Below are 14,330 nucleotides of genomic sequence, written 5' to 3'. Positions count from 1 at the left end.
TATTCTAACTTTATGAATTTTTATGGGAAATAATAATTCTAACTTTATCGTAATTACAGCAAAGAATAGTCCCATAATAATTTAAGGAACTTAAAGTATTAAGTCCCTTACTACAAGAACTTTACCGTAAGAACCAGAGCATGTACTTGGTCAAATTATTCCAAGAACAGATTATTCAAAAAACAAAGAAGCCCAGGCAAATATTTTCGTAAAAGAAACAACTCCCAAATTTTACATGGCAGGTGCTTTCCCCCCTTCGCCCTCTTTCCCGCTTTCTTCCCCCGTAGGAAGGGCTCCCGGGCCGTCAGTCGCGGGGAGAGGGGCAGGGGAAGAGGAAGAGGAAGGGGCAGGGGCAGGGGCAGGGGCAGGGGCAGGGGCAGGGGCAGGGGCAGGGACCGCAGCCGCCGAGCCCCGGACCGGGCAGAGAGAGGCGGGCGGCTCCGCCCGGAACGCTGCGGCTGCCGGAACGGCCGGGCTGAGCAGTCGCTTCCCGCGGGCGGGATCAGGGACGGAGCTTCCGGCGGGTGAGGAGGCGCCGCGCCGCCGTCTGCGCTTGACAAAGGGCCGGGTGCGGGCCGCCGCTCGGCTGCGGGGCCAGGCCCGGCACCATGGCGATCCCCATGGTGCCTATGGAGACGCAGTTACAGAGCATCTTCGAGGAGGTGGTGGTGAGTCCGTCCCCGGAGCGCCGCCGCGGGGAGGGGGGGAGCGTTGTGGGCAGGCCGGTCCGGGCCCGGGGCTTGTCCGGGGCTCTGCGGCCCGCCGTGCTCCCCCGCGGGGGTGTGTGGGGAGCATCCTGAAGAAGATAAAACAGGGGAGAAAGAGGTTTTTTATTTTATTGGCGTCCTTTGCGCGTTGAATCACCGGGGGTGTGGAACACCGCCCTCCTCCTCGGCGGTAGTTCGTGCTGTTACCACCGGCGGTCCCATCGCGAGGTGCGGCCGGGAGATCAGTGGAGGCGAGGTGGTTTGTCAGAGCTGAAATGCTCCGTCTACTGAATTTTTATAAGGAAGCCGACGCAGAGTAGGACTCAGCATAAAACAAGGGGAGGCAGATTGCTTGCCCAAAACCAATTTATAGTGTGCTGAATTTACTGTAGAATAAGCAGCTTAAGGAGACATTTTGAAGGAGACTATGAGACGATGAATGTCTTGAGAAGACATTTTTCTTCAGCCAACAGAATGGCATGAGCAAATCGTGGAAATACACCTGCACAATGGTACCTGCAAAAGGAAGCATGGTTCGGTAGATCATTAGAATAGAATAGAATATTTCAGTTGGAAGGGACCTACAGTGATCATCTAGTCCAACTGCCTGACCACTGCAGGGCTGACCAAAAGTTAAAGCATGTTATTAAGGGCATTGTCCAAATGCTTCTTAAACACTGACAGGATTGGGACATCGACCACCTCTCTAGGAAGCCTGTTCCAGTGTTTGACCACCCTCTCGGTAAAGAAATGCTTCCTGATGTCCAGTCTAAACCTCCCCTGGCACACCTTTGAGCCATTCCCATGCGTCCTATCACCGGATCCCAGGGAGAAGAACTCAGCACCTCCCTCTCCACTTCCCTCCTCAGGAAGCTGTAGAGAGCAACGAGGTCGCCCCTCGGCCTCCTTCTCTCCAAACTAGACAAGCCCAAAGTCCTTAGCCGCTCCTCACAGGACATGCCTTCCAGCCCTTTCACCAGCTTTGTTGCCCTCCTCTGGATGCATTCAAGGACCTTCACAACCTTCTTAAATTGTGGGGCCCAGAACTGCACACAGTACTGAAGGTGAGGCTGCACCAACGCTGAATACAGCAGGATGATCGCCTCTTTTGACTGGCTGGTTATGCTGTGTTTGATGCACCCCAGATGCGGTTTGCCTTCTCGGCTGCCAGGGCAACGCTGCTGACTCGTTGAGCCTGCTGCTGACCAGCACCCCCAGGTCCCTTTCTGCGGGGCTGCTCTCCAGCCACTCCTCTCCCAGTTTATACTTGTGCCCGGCATTACTCTGTCCTAGGTGCAGAATCCAGCATTTCAACTTGTTAAATTTCATCCCATTAATCATAGCCCAATGCTCCAATCTATCTAGATCCCTCTGCAAGGCCTCTTATCCCTCAAGAGAGTCAACAGCATGTCCCAGTTTGGTATCATCAGCAAACTTTCTAATGGCGCATTCAACTCCTGCATCCAGATTGTTGATAAATATATTGAACAGAACTGGCTCTAGAATTGAGCCCTGAGGAACACCACTAGTGACTGGTCGCCAGCCAGATGTAGCCCCATTCACCACAACCCTTTGAGCTCTGCCCTTCAGCCAGTTCTTCAGCTAGCGCACCGTGAAACAACTCATCCCACAGTTGGACAACTTGGCAAGAAGAGTGCTGTGAGGGACAGTATCAAAAGCCTTACTAAAATCCAGAAAAACTACATCCACTGCCTTCCCTTCATGCACTAGGCCAGTGACCTTATCATAGAAGGATATCAAATTAGTTGAACAGGACTCTCCCTTTGTGAACCCAGGTCATTGGGTCATTAAGTCATTGTTTTGTAGAGCACAAATGAATGAGCTTCTTGGTAGATATGAGCACTTCATGGTCTGAAACACTGGGGTGACAGTAGTTGATAAGGCCCTGAACAGGAGCCTGACTGATGTTTTAGACAGAAGAGGCTGGTCAAACTGTCTGAACTGGAAAGAATATGTAGGTCTCAGAGAGAAATGTAATTGAAAATGATGTCCATATGATCAATTTCAGTAGAGGGAAGGTTGGGTTTTTCTTTCTGTTTTAAGTTTGCATTATAAAATGCACAATGTACATTTCTTTGAGTGGTGTTAAGTTGCTCATAGCATATTAATTGCCTATACGCCGTTGTTTTCTCATTTTGGCACTGTCATTCAGATTATGTTTTCACATGTTTAACATTGTGATTTGACTGTGTTGTCACATTGCCTGTTTTTGAGCAATGGTATTTACCTAAAATTTTTGTGTCATAAGAAAAAAAGGCCCTTACAAAATTTCATTGCATTTTTGAAGCCATAACTAAGAAAATAGCAAGTTGTTACTTTCACTGCTGCTATTACCGACTTGGTGGATGGCAGTGAAACTTTACCTAAGTTTCTATGCAGAACAGATGAGCATTGGTTTCCTCTTTTGCTTCTTGAGAAAGCTATGAGTAGCAGTGACAGGCAGTTCTAGGCTATACGATTGAAAAGGATCACCAGAAAGATTATTTTATTACCTGCTTTTATTTCTACAATATAAAAATGAAAATACATAGTGGTCAGTTATAGATCACATCTGAGTATAATATGAAATTCTTATAGAAGGTAAAAAAAGTTGTAGGATAGTATTTTCCAGAACCTCTTTGCTGATATATTAGAATAATGATGTAGAAGCCTTTGAGCAAAATGGAGCTGAAAAAAAAAAAGGAACGTTTTAGAGGAGATAAATTGGATATTGTCTTTCTATATAGTCTGTCTATATAGTCTTTCACCTAGTACAAGACCATATAATCGTTCAATGGAATTTAAAAAGGAATGGATCTAAACTCAGATGAGAAAGTAACTGTATGTAATTGATTTGTGTAACTGAGTGTCATGGAACATAAGTGGGACAAAAACTTAATGGGAATGAAAAATACTAATTTTTTTAAAGTATGAAAAAAGAGCTGCAATAACAGAATGAAACAATTTCTCCAACTTCGGGATGTAAATTAATCTCTAGGTGTTTAGAAGAAAAAAAAAAACAAACCAAAAACAGAACAAGGAGCCTTAATCTGGAACAACAAGGTATGTTTTCTATGTTGTTTATATGAAAACAAAGCAATCTCAACTTTGAAAGAGTCTCACATAGCAGAAGAAATACACCTGTCTCTTATACAGTCCCATAACAGCGTGACTGTTATTCTTTTGTGCTTCATCCTAGTGGTGTGATACTCGTAGAAAACCTTTTCACAATAGCTCACTTGGGGTTTTTCTCTTACAGAAAACAGAAGTAATTGAAGAAGCTTTTCCTGGGTGAGTGTAATGTTAGTTTATTTGTGCAAGACTTTGTGTATACATGTATTTTTCTACTTGTGCTCTTTCATTGGGTACTGGTAATAACTAATGTTCTTATTTGCATTAGTATGTTTATGGACACTCCTGAAGATGAGAGAACCAAACTGATCAGCTGCCTGGGCGCTTTTAGACAGTTCTGGAGCAGTCTTTCCCAGGTTAACTTTTGATTTGTTGCTTACATGTACTTTATATACTTTTTTAATATAGTGAAACCTTGTCTAGTAGACAAACACTTAAGCTATAAGGTCTGCGTCCAGTCATTCAGAATCTGGTTTCAGATGTGGCGCAGTAAAGAATATAGGAAGACTTTGCAAGAAAAAAGATTAGTTTTGACATTGATAAGATCATATAGTTGTTCAGCAGAGGTTGGTGTGCAGTGCAAATAAAGACAAGCAAATGGAAGTATAGCAGTAAAGAAATAAACAAAAAAAGATACTTTGTTACAGGATTTCTGGTAGAAGTGAATAAGTAGGAAAAAAAAGAAAGAAAATAGATGTTTATGTTCAAAAATTACCTTCCAAAAGGTAGATACCTCTAGGTACTCTTCTGTAATTGGAGACCTGGTCATCTTTGTTTTCACCAAATTTTATTGTAACTGTGAAAAGGAAAGAATAATATAGAACAGTTCCATTTTATTCTATTCTGTGTTAACTTATATGTGAAAAAAAAAGTTGACTGTAGAAGTCAATGTTTCAGCTAGGAGGTGTTTCCAGTACTGGACAACTGGACAACTTCTGTTGCACAACTGGACTTCTTCAAAATAAGATCAAAAGACTTGTAGGGAAAACTGTATGTTGGATAACTGGACAACTGCTACCATTTATAATCTTGTTTTGTTAGTTTCATTTCTTCATGGTAGGATACTATATGAATTTTACAGTTTGTTTCACTACCTGTAAATACATTCTTTCTCCCCTCTACTGCTTTTTCAGGAATCCCATGAACAGTGCGTGCAGTGGATTGTAAGATTCATTCATAGCCAACATAGTCCTAAAAGAATTTCTTTTCTTTATGACTGTTTAGCAATGGCAGTAGAAACTGGACTTTTGCCACCCAGGTAAGCTATGTCAGAATGAATCGATAAATAGCATACATGGAAGTTTTAATACTGGAGGGTATTTTACGATGACATTGTAAAATTATTGCTGGAGAGCACGTGCTTGTTATCCGTCATTCATTCTTGCATTGTCTCCTTCTGCTAGGATGGTTTGTGAATCTCTGATAAACTCAGATACGCTTGAATGGGAAAGGACACAGTTGTGGGCATTAACGTTTAAATTGGTCCGGAAGATTATTGGAGGTGTAGACTACAAGGTATCTTCCCCCATTCCTTTCTTTGTGATAAGACATGTTATTTTCTGCCTTTGTTTTTATGATTTTATGTCAGAGACATCCAGTGTTTCAAAGTCTGCTTTTATTATGAAAGCAAAAAATAATTCAGTGAGACCACTTTTAATGCTTTTTCATAGTTGAGCTTTACCTTGAAATAGATAATTCTGTATGGACTTACTCTTTACTCTATTACACAGTCATCTTCCATCCCTCTTCCAGTTACAAGCTAAATAACCCTAATGTAGTTGCAGAAGTGGTACACATGGAAAAGTAATATGATCAAGCATTAAGGCTGAAGTTCTCGCGTCTGCTCTGACCCTTGTTGTTACATAGGAAAAAGGTCCTGGAAGCTGAGTCTTTGGCAGGGTACAACTCTTAACAGGAGGAGTAGGAAACCATGCATCTCTCGCAGAGAACCACCTCACCAGCATTGCTGAGCGTGTTAGAACAAAAAACAGAAAATAGAACATTGTACTTTGGTCAGTCTGTGCAAGACATTGTAGGCTGGATGTCTCTGGATGCACATCAAAATTTCAACAGTTACTTTCTTGTCAGGGTACCCTAAGATTGAGAAGTTCCCTAAGGAGTTTAATGTCATTAGCGTTCACATTCTCAGTAGCAGTCATCTTCTGACACTTAGCAACAAACAGCTAATTTGTCTGTCAGAGTACTGTCTGACCATATTGATTGTGTAACCTTTCTGGCAGAAATAAAAAATGTCTGGGAACCTTAGTTTTGTGTGCTTTCTTTTAGGGTGTGCGTGATCTGTTGAAAGTGATCTTAGAGAAAATCTTAACAATTCCAAACACTGTGAGCTCAGCTGTTGTACAGCAGCTTTTAGCAGCAAGAGAGGTAACTATCTGAATTTTATATTATCACTGTAGAGGAAGATAGGCCTCGTTCTTTTATCATTAATGAGTTTCTAATAGCTGGGATGGCTTTGTTAGAGAGTTGGTATAGTTCAACAGCAAAGACTTACTCATTGTGCTGTAATTCTTTTCTGTAATTGCATATTATACAGTAAACAAAGAGCTTTTGGGGGATATGGTAGATAAGCACTAAAATGCCTAAAAGAAGAGTCAGGCCCAATGCTTGACTTGCCTAAGGTAAGATATATGAGATATAATATTGAGATTAGTTTCTTTATTTTTTCTTAGTGAATAAAAATAGTAATTGTTTTCAATAGTTTGTAGGCAGACATAGAGGCATAGTTTTACTTAGGCTTAAACAGTCTAACTTATACTTGTACAATTAAAAACAGGCTTTAAATTAATGTAGTACTATCAGAATACAACTTAAGAAAAAGTATTTGAATTCTTCTGTCTCTTTTCATGGGCTGCCTTAGAGTAGTAGAGTACACCTTTGTTTACCTTATCCAAAGTCTTTTACACTGATGTATTTTTTTATTTATAGGTGGTAGCCTACATTTTGGAAAGAAATGCATGTTTGTTACCTGCCTACTTTGCAGTTACAGAAATCAGAAAACTATATCCTGAAGGAAAACTTCCCCATTGGGTAATGATATGATATCAAATCATGTAATCTGGAGTTTTGTTCTACACAAAACAAAATGACTTTTATTATTTGGGGCTCTGGTGCAATGAAAATGGTCACTGTTTCCAAAAAGAATGTAATGTTGATCCAGTTTTTAATTTTGTATTCTGTTAAAATAACTAGGTCCTGACTCCCTTGAATTAATGGGAAAACTGTTACTGACTTCTTTTGAGCCAAGATTTAATCCAGAGTGTACTAATCTAGCTCCTTTGTCTTTGTGGAATTGTTATCCAGAGGCAAACTGAGATTTGTTGTGAACAGAAATTCTAAAGCCTGTCTTAAATCATCTGTTAGTAAATAGTGTGCACTTAATAATATAGTACTCATAGGAGAAACAGTTATTGTATAAACTCTCATTCAAGTGTAAACTGAGAAGAGTGCTTCCTGCCCCCTCTTTATAAAGTCACATTTTTCCTTTTGTGGTTTTAGGTTCTGGATTATTTTTCCAACTTGTCGAAATGTGTAGGAAGCTAGTTATTTTAGTAGATTCCTGTATATTTTATTAAAATGTATAAACTGGTTTTTAAGTCTTAAATATTGCTTATCAGTATCTGCAACTTAAACCCTTAACTTACTTTTTTCTCCTTCTCACCCAGCTACTAGGTAATTTAGTATCGGATTTTGTGGATACCTTCAGACCTACAGCAAGAATAAATTCCATTTGTGGTAAGAGAATGACTTCATGAATGACTTCAGAGTAAATTAATTTATTTTGCACTATTTTGTTTCTTATAACCTTTTGGGGCATATATTCATCTAAGCAAAATGATTCAGAGCTTATGTTTCATGTAGTATCTTTACCCTTGTCAGTTTGTTCTCAGACTTGCTTCTCTTCAGTTTTTGCTTTGAAGGAGAAAATTCCTATTGATGACATCGAATAGTTTTTTGCTACAAGCTGGTAGTGGAAGTATACTACTTGTTACAAGGCCATATAGTTTCTCACTACAGTAGACGTTAAGAGAACTGTAGGTTTTCTACGCTCAAGGATTTTGAGTTAATACAGATCCACTGGTGTGCTAGTCATGGAGTGTTTTCTGACTTCAGTTTTCATTGGAGCTTTTGTAGCTGCTCAGCCTTATCCCTATTGTTGCAGGCTTCTGTGTGAACATTTTCTAGCTCAAATGAGTACTGTCTGTCCTCCTCTGTGAAAGAAAAACTCACCTTCATTTATTGCCAGAAAACTGAAGATTACAATTTGGCTGTTTCGATTGTGATGCCTGTTGCATTTTTCTTCAAAAAGATAAAAATGTCTTCTGTTTGCTTCGAGAATTAAGTAGCTTAATAACAGCTGCATTATATCTTAGAACTGAGCAAGGTTTATTGCAACTGAGCTTCTTCAGTGCAGAGATGAAGAATGTAAATTCATCTGTAATACTCCAAAGCATTTTGGGTTTCAGAAGCGTGTAGTTATTCTTCTATTGAAAGTGTGGCATAGCTTTTGTGCATATGACTTGCAGGGATCACACACAAATTTTTACAAGTCTTGTATGTGTAAATTACCTGTACAGATACAGTTGAAGGGGAGAAAGAAATACTTATTTGCTCCTTGTTTTATCTGTTAGCGATATGGCCAGTCTGGACAATAGAAGTCATGGAATTTGAACTGACATGGAATTTGAACTGACAGGTCAAAGTTGAGGCACGTGAATTTAGATGCTGATATACAGGTGCGCTATGGGCTCAGTTCAGATGCCTGTGTTTAAGCAACTGAAATAAATCCCAGGTGTCTAATCTACACTTACTAACGAGTCTAATTTACCTTACAAAAAACTATTCATATGTGATCAGCTGAATCACATTGGCCTACACTGACTGAATTGACTAGATCTCCATTGACTGTAATTGGAGTACATTAAACTAGTCAAATACAAGTGTCTGAACAGAAACCTGCCCACAGTTTGTCTTACAAGGTGAATGAAGGGAAATTGAAAGACTAGATTATATACTTAGATTAGTAATACCATTTTCTTCGTGGAAAGAGTTAGTGCACCAAAATTAAATCCCTAGATCAAGCAATGGCAATGGAACGGTCTTCTGGTAACCTAAAAGGGCACTTTTAGATTAATTTTTTGATCTAATTTAGATTAACTTTTAGATCTAATTTTTTTTAGACTTGTATTTTTGGGATACCCAATCTGAACAAATGGGGATTTTACTCCTTAGATATTTTATTGCGTGAAAATTAGTTAGAAAAATAAAATTAGCCTGAAGCAATCCTATGGTAAAAAGCTTTAAACGGTGGAAATTTAAGGAAAGCATAAAAGTGGCTCAGGCTGGCTTTTGCATCAGAATGATTAAACAATAGGCCACTTTCACTGTTGTAGAATTTATAATGTTTCATTGCATGTAGGTCGCTGTAGTCTTCTTCCTGTGGTAAATAACTCAGGTGCCATGTGTAACTCATGGAAGCTGGATCCTACAACCCTTCGCTTTCCTTTGAAAGGTCTCTTACCATATGATAAGGTACGCCTTATTAAGCTTCTTAAACATGTTATAGTCAATAAATACAAAGCTCTTATATTATTGCGAGGGGGGGGAAATAATTTCAACTGTGAATATCCGAATGTTCCAGCTAGGCTAACATTGAAGATGTAGATGTTTTCACTGTGTTATTGTTGTGGTTTAGCTCCAGTTGCAGCCAAGCACCACACAGCTGCTCACTCACCCTCCCCCCCTGTTGGGATGGGGAGAGAATCTGAAGAGCAAAAGTAAGAAAACTCGTGGGTTGAGATAAGAACAGTTTAATAATTGAAATAAAATATAATAATAATAATAAATTGTAATGAAAAGGAAAACAACAAGAGAGAGAGGGGGAAAAAAACCCAAGAAAAAAACCAAGTGTTGCAACTGCTTATCACCTGCCGACTGACACCCAGCCAGTCCCCAAGCAGCGATCACTGCTCCCTGGCCAACTCCCCCCCAGTTTCTATACTGAGCATGATATCATATGGTATGGAATACCCCTTTGGCCAGTGTGGGTTAGCTGTCCTGGCTGTGCCCCCTACCAGCTTCTTGTGCATCTGGCAGAGCATGGGAAGCTGAAAAGTTCGTGACCAGTATAAGCACTACTTAACACACTGATGTTTTAGTTGTTGCTATCAACATTATTCTCATACTAAATCCAAAACACAGCACTATATCCCCTACTGAAAAGAAAATTAACTCTTTCCCAGCCAAAACCAGGACACTTATATATTTCAATTATTTCAAGCTATATGCAGAGGACCTTTAAAGTAGTGTGTGGTACAACTGCTGCCCAGGATGCTGAAGAACATGAGATGTTTAACATGCTTTGTGGATGTGTGCGTGTGAGAGAGCAAGTGAGAGCAGAGAATTGATTAGAAAATTAGTTTAGCAGTGGGGAGATTAAGGAGAATGGAAGGTAATTTCTTCTTTTCTGTGCTCTTTGTTATTCCATAGGAAAGATAATTTTACAATTCAAACTTAAATATAAGTTAGCATATTTAAACTTAAAACTCTGAGTGTGAAATAGTGGTATACTGAAAGAATTTGAAAACTGTAAAGGATCAGGACAAAAATCCATATTGTCCAGCATCCCTTTCCCTGTATCCTAGGTGTCTAAGGAAGAATATAAAGATAGTATATCTAATGACTTACATAGTGTTCACACTCTACAGCCATTATCATTTGGGGTGTTTCCTGAGACAGATTTGGTTTTTATATATTTGGTAAACCTTCATCTTTCAAATATTTGTTCAGTCTCCTCTTGAGCCTGTGTGAACTTTTAGCATCCTCAACATCCCTTTGACAAGGAGTTCCACATTTCAACTTCATGTTGCATGAGGAATCGGCTCCTTCTGTTTGTTTTGAACCTAGCTTCAGATAACGTTTTTCTTTAAAGTCATTCAGCTATTGGAAGATACAGTGAGCAGTTGTTCTGTATCTCCTTTCTTCACGCTACTCATGATTTTTGTGAATCTTGGTCATGTGCTTCCTCAGTTGTCTTACCTGGCTTCCTTTGAGTTCTTGACAGTCTTCCAGTATTTCAAGGCTGTTTCAAAAAGTGTACCATCTTTTTATTGGATGAAGAATCTTCTCCTACTTGGTCCACATAAAATCTGTCACAAGAGCTGTGATTATTTCCTCCTTTTTTTGGGGTATCAGAGCAAAAAGATTTGCCAGATAATACATATCTGCAAAATTAAATATTCATTCTTACGTTGTTTAACTCAGTTAAACGTAAACTCAGTATTAAACATAATCTTGAGGCAATATATGTTTGTATGTGATTACTTTTTTTTTTTTAAGGATCTGTTTGAGCCACAGACTGCTTTGTTGAGATACGTGCTGGAACAACCGTATTCAAGGGATATGGTCTGCAATATGCTAGGTCTGAATAAGCAGGTACTGTACTATGCTGTAACACGTGATTTAGTTCTGCATAGAATCTGCACTATTCTTTTTCTCTTTTCTTTGCTATAGCTAACTAAGCAAAACAGTCTAGGTCCGGAGAGTGATTTTTTTTTTATTATTATTTTTTTATTTTTATTTTTTTATGAGATCATACGAGGTTAATTGGACACTGTTGTTCCTATCATTTGTATATTGCTTTACGAATGTTAAATTGAAAAGTAGAGATTTAAAATATGATTTTTTTTTTTTTGCATTGCTTTTTTTTCCTATAAGGCCAGCCTCAAGTACACCTTTGACAGACAGTAGGAGACTGCTAGCTCAAACAATAAAAATGGTTATTGTTCATTAGTTTTTAAAGCATTGTTGTACTCTGTTATATTGGCATGTTATAGTACTAGAATAGTGAAAAGCTGGGGTTTGTTTTGTTACATTTTTTCTTTTTATACCTTAGAATGGGAGGGCTTAGTCTGACTTGGGGATCCTTGAGGCTGGCCTCATAGTCACTGTTTTGTCTTTTCTTTTTTTCTTCCTTTATTTTTGTTCTGTCCTGTCTTGTCCTGCCCATCCTCCAATGCTCTAGACCTTGAACATTGCTCAGGTATGTTCACAACCTTACTGTTGTATTGTGACTAACGATACGCTGGCCGCTTTGTAGCCACTGATTCCAGTTAGAGAATACATGTACAGTCAGGGCTTGAAATTGGGAGGACCATTAGTCAAGGGCAAATTCTCACTACAAATCCCTAGAGAAATGAGAGATTTATCATAAAGCTGACAGTCAGTGGTCCTTTGGTCCTAAAATTTTGGTTAGAATGGACTGCTACCATTTCCCTTACCAGTCATAAGAACTTTTACTTTGTCTGCTGGAATTTTCAGATGAGGAGAGATTCTTAGTTCAAAATTTCTTTCCTTATGCAGGTGGAAAAACATCCACTGCACTTGATTGTAAAATTACAAAGCTGTAAATACATCATTGTTTAAAAAAAAAAAAAGCCAAAAAAAAAAAAAAAGCTTTACTAGTGGAATTTTCTTATCATTAGGAAGCCTCTGTAACAAACTTCCCAACAGGCTATTATAATATTCTCCAAGCTAGGTGAAAGAAAGGTAGTGCAGAATACCATGTGAAAAGTAGTTCCTTAAAATTTGACTACTTGTTTGAATAAATAAATGCCTGAGCAAATCAACCAAGTGGACTTCTGCTTGAAATTTGAAATTATGGGTATTATATTTACAGCTGATCCTTTGTTACAATAATCAATTCCACGCCTACTTTAAAAAAACATTAAGATTTATAAAATAGCGTTGCTGTTTGCAATACTATAGTGAAGGTTGTGTCAGTGTTTCCATTTAAGAAACTTTTTTCAGATTTGTAACTTGACTATAAATTTACATGATCCTGAAACCTTGTGTATATTTCCCATTGTAAGTGAAATACACCAGTGCTCTTTCTGGATTAGGACGATGTTTTTGAATGCGCAGATTCCTACATCTTGACAAACAGTACTCTGTGGTGTATATGACAAGTTTTTGTATTTCAGACTTAAGGCAGCTGAAATGTTAAATCTTGGAAACGAGCTGCTAGGTTTAGTGCTGAAATGAGTAGTATTTGTATTCCGTGTCTATTTCTGTGTCTACATTCAGTTAATAAGTCAAACTATTCCTCTATGCATCTTGTAGCTGGTAAATAATACCAGATTCAGACAAAAAATAGATTGAACCCATTTTATTCTTCTAACTATGGGTGGTCTGTGCCTTCAGTTCAAAAAACATTGATGTTAAAAATGCTGTTTTTTAACTTGTACTTTACTGTCTTCTAAAAGTAATCGCAGAAAATTTAATTGAAGTAATGAAATATATTGAACTATACTTCTTAAAATTTGTTTGCTAGTATAGGAATTCCTACACAAAGTTTCAACCTGGCGTGAATTTTTATGGCCAAGGAACAAACTTGAAGAATGTAGCTTATAAAGGAAATGCTGACAGAACATGAACTATAGCTGTGCTCCTACAATTACATGAGCATAAAGTTGTTTGGGCTGTTGAAAAATTGTGAGTTAAAAATATATAGAGTAGGGTGGTGTAGTGGTATAGAACAGGAAATAATGTTCCATTTAAACATTAATATACTCTGTTTAAAACTGTGGAAAACATTAAAATTTTACTCACTTTTAGGTACAAATTAACTTCATGTTATAGTTGAATTTGTTAATGTAGTCACCTGACAAAAAACAGTAGCATGCTTTTTAGAAGTTATGTAACTGTATTGATGCTTTCAGTAAAATGGCTGATAATTTTGTGTTTTATTATTAGAACTGAACTAACCTGCATAAATGAATTGTCAGTATAATAGAAGACACTTAGAAATGCAAGTAGTGCCAAGTTTGTTTCAAAATAAATACAGAAACACCTCAAAGCAATGATCATTATTTATTTATGATCATTAATTATTTATGTGAAGCTGCTTGTATGCCCTATCAACTATTTACACAGATCCAGTTGCAGGATTGGAGCCTTCATTTGAATCTTTTGGCATCACAAACTAGGTATGGTTCAGCCAAATTTGTCCTAGTTCTCAAATATTCTTGAAGATGAACAATGAAATTTTCTGGTTCAATCTTAACTAAGCAGATCTATGGTAGAAAACTGTTCACTCAAACCATCTCTGACTCGTGTAAAAAAAGTACAAATCCAACTGTCCTGTTAATGTTGCAGAGAGAAAAATGAAGGTAAAATTAGATATATTTGTAGATTCATATGTTCCTTTCAGGATTCTAAGTTTTGTTGTGGGATGATGTTCTCTAATACCTTTATGAAGTATATGGCTTTAAGTCCAGACGTAATAATACAGACTTCAAAATGTTCCTTCTGTTGGAATCTGGGGATTTTTATTTTTTTGCTACTGTCTACTTCTGTGTGGGACAGTACCTTCTCTTGTATACCTGTTTGAACTGGTCTATAGGAAGTAGAGGTTTAAATTGTATTTTGTCATGTATGTTGTTATGGTTACGGTTGGACTCGATGATCTTAAGG

The 14,330-nt window shown here is 38.3% G+C and overlaps 1 protein-coding gene across 6 annotated transcripts in view; it reads left to right on the top strand.

The window, feature by feature from the left end:
• Nucleotides 1-485: 485 nt before the first annotated feature.
• MED23 (mediator complex subunit 23) overlaps nucleotides 486-14,330 on the top strand; it is a 40,679-nt gene continuing 26,834 nt past the window's right edge. Inside the window, exons 1-12 of one of the 6 annotated variants that reach the window (XM_072855870.1) lie at nucleotides 543-668; nucleotides 1,392-1,771; nucleotides 3,967-3,998; nucleotides 4,108-4,195; nucleotides 4,973-5,097; nucleotides 5,243-5,354; nucleotides 6,126-6,224; nucleotides 6,786-6,887; nucleotides 7,523-7,592; nucleotides 9,277-9,389; nucleotides 11,196-11,291; nucleotides 11,881-11,898. In XM_072855870.1, coding sequence (XP_072711971.1) covers nucleotides 4,109-4,195; nucleotides 4,973-5,097; nucleotides 5,243-5,354; nucleotides 6,126-6,224; nucleotides 6,786-6,887; nucleotides 7,523-7,592; nucleotides 9,277-9,389; nucleotides 11,196-11,291; nucleotides 11,881-11,898 — 822 coding nt within the window. In that variant the 5' untranslated portion in view covers nucleotides 543-668; nucleotides 1,392-1,771; nucleotides 3,967-3,998; nucleotide 4,108. Of the gene's footprint in view, nucleotides 669-1,391; nucleotides 1,772-3,403; nucleotides 3,771-3,966; nucleotides 3,999-4,107; nucleotides 4,196-4,972; nucleotides 5,098-5,242; nucleotides 5,355-6,125; nucleotides 6,225-6,785; nucleotides 6,888-7,522; nucleotides 7,593-9,276; nucleotides 9,390-11,195; nucleotides 11,292-11,880; nucleotides 11,899-14,330 lie in introns of those variants that run through there. The other 5 variants (XM_072855872.1, XR_012041486.1, XM_072855868.1 and 2 more) reach the window with 5 other exon arrangements.

The sequence above is a fragment of the Ciconia boyciana genome, chromosome 3 (genome assembly GCF_034638445.1).
Source record: "Ciconia boyciana chromosome 3, ASM3463844v1, whole genome shotgun sequence".
Lineage (NCBI taxonomy): Eukaryota > Metazoa > Chordata > Aves > Ciconiiformes > Ciconiidae > Ciconia > Ciconia boyciana.
The sequence above is the reverse complement of the archived record's forward strand: the minus strand, read 5'-3'. Positions and strand labels throughout refer to the sequence as shown.